The 1,226-nt window shown below is 37.5% G+C and overlaps 1 protein-coding gene across 1 annotated transcript in view; it reads right to left on the bottom strand.

Moving 5' to 3' along the window:
- The window catches only part of LOC101848577, a gene marked incomplete in the record, with an annotated part of 144,583 nt that overhangs the window by 36,656 nt on the left and 106,701 nt on the right, over positions 1-1,226 (bottom strand). The window contains 1 exon segment of the mRNA XM_013080654.2: positions 325-488. Within this exon segment, the coding sequence (XP_012936108.1) occupies positions 325-488 (164 nt within the window).

Raw genomic sequence — 1,226 nt, forward strand, 5'->3', positions numbered from 1 at the left:
ATAATAAAGGTAACACTATTTAGATCGTTTAGGGTGGGGGAGGGGGGGGGCGCTTAGATTTTGCTTATCTACCTCTCACAGAACGTCGGGATATAACTTCTTGTACCACAGAGAAATAAAATATATTCGAATCTGACAAAACAAACAAACAAACAAACCAAAAAGTAGAAGTAAAATAATTCATTTGGTCCTGTTATAATTAGTTAAATATTTTTTGTGTACCTACTCCTAAAGAAAACAGGTGGAACATGTTTGTTAGTGACATATGCCCTAACCCAGGGTGAGAAAGGTGATGATGATGGTGATACCAAACGACAGTCTTACTTCAGTGACGCCAATCTTGTTAGGGAAGTCCAGATCACAATTGACAGCAAATGGTTCAATCGTCCCTGCTGCATCGGGATCAATCACGTATCTTTTGCCTCCAATGGAGCCAGGTACGTTGTGTGCGGAGCCCTCAGAGATATGTTGGCAGCTTGCCTTGAGATCTGTGGGTGCAGGTTTTTTTTAGACACACAACAATCAGGTTTTTGTAGACACACAACAATCAGGTTTTTGATACACACAACAATCAGGTTGTTTTTCTTTAAAATCAAAAGGGAGTGAAATAGATGCAACTCCCAGGACAAAAAGGTGAATTTCGGTTGGGTTTTTTTCATTGTTCGTGTTTTGCACCCTAAAGTAAGTTATTAATTTCCTCCTTCCCAACTCAAACCAGTTATAGTTGTCAAGATTATTTATCCAACGAAAGATATACGTTCACTCTATACTAGTGTATTATAGAAACTTCGTTCAGCAACAAAAATGTTTTTTAAAAGTTATTGAAATGTATGCCATTCATAAGTCACATTGTACTCCACAAACATAGTAGGAAAGTGTTACAGCCATCTCTTTAGCGTCAGCTGCTATTTAACAAACCTGTGGAAGTCTGAAGCTGAAATGCAAGAACTCCGCACTTTTTTTCCTTCCTAAAATATTTCATTTTATTCCTATGGTCTATTGCTTTACCACGACTCCTCTCTTGAAATTTAAGATGAATTTCACTTTACTTATCTTCATATAAATATTAATTCTTCACTTCCCAACTCAATGCAGTGATAACTACTTTTCCAAACACCCAAGCTGCTTCATATGTTACATTACATTCGAACTTTCGAACCGCTTAGAGCTTCCAAACACACACATTTGCAATATCTCTCTCTCTCTCTCTCTCTCTCTCTCTCTCT

The sequence above is a fragment of the Aplysia californica genome, unplaced genomic scaffold, assembly GCF_000002075.1.
Source record: "Aplysia californica isolate F4 #8 unplaced genomic scaffold, AplCal3.0 scaffold00094, whole genome shotgun sequence".
Lineage (NCBI taxonomy): Eukaryota > Metazoa > Mollusca > Gastropoda > Aplysiida > Aplysiidae > Aplysia > Aplysia californica.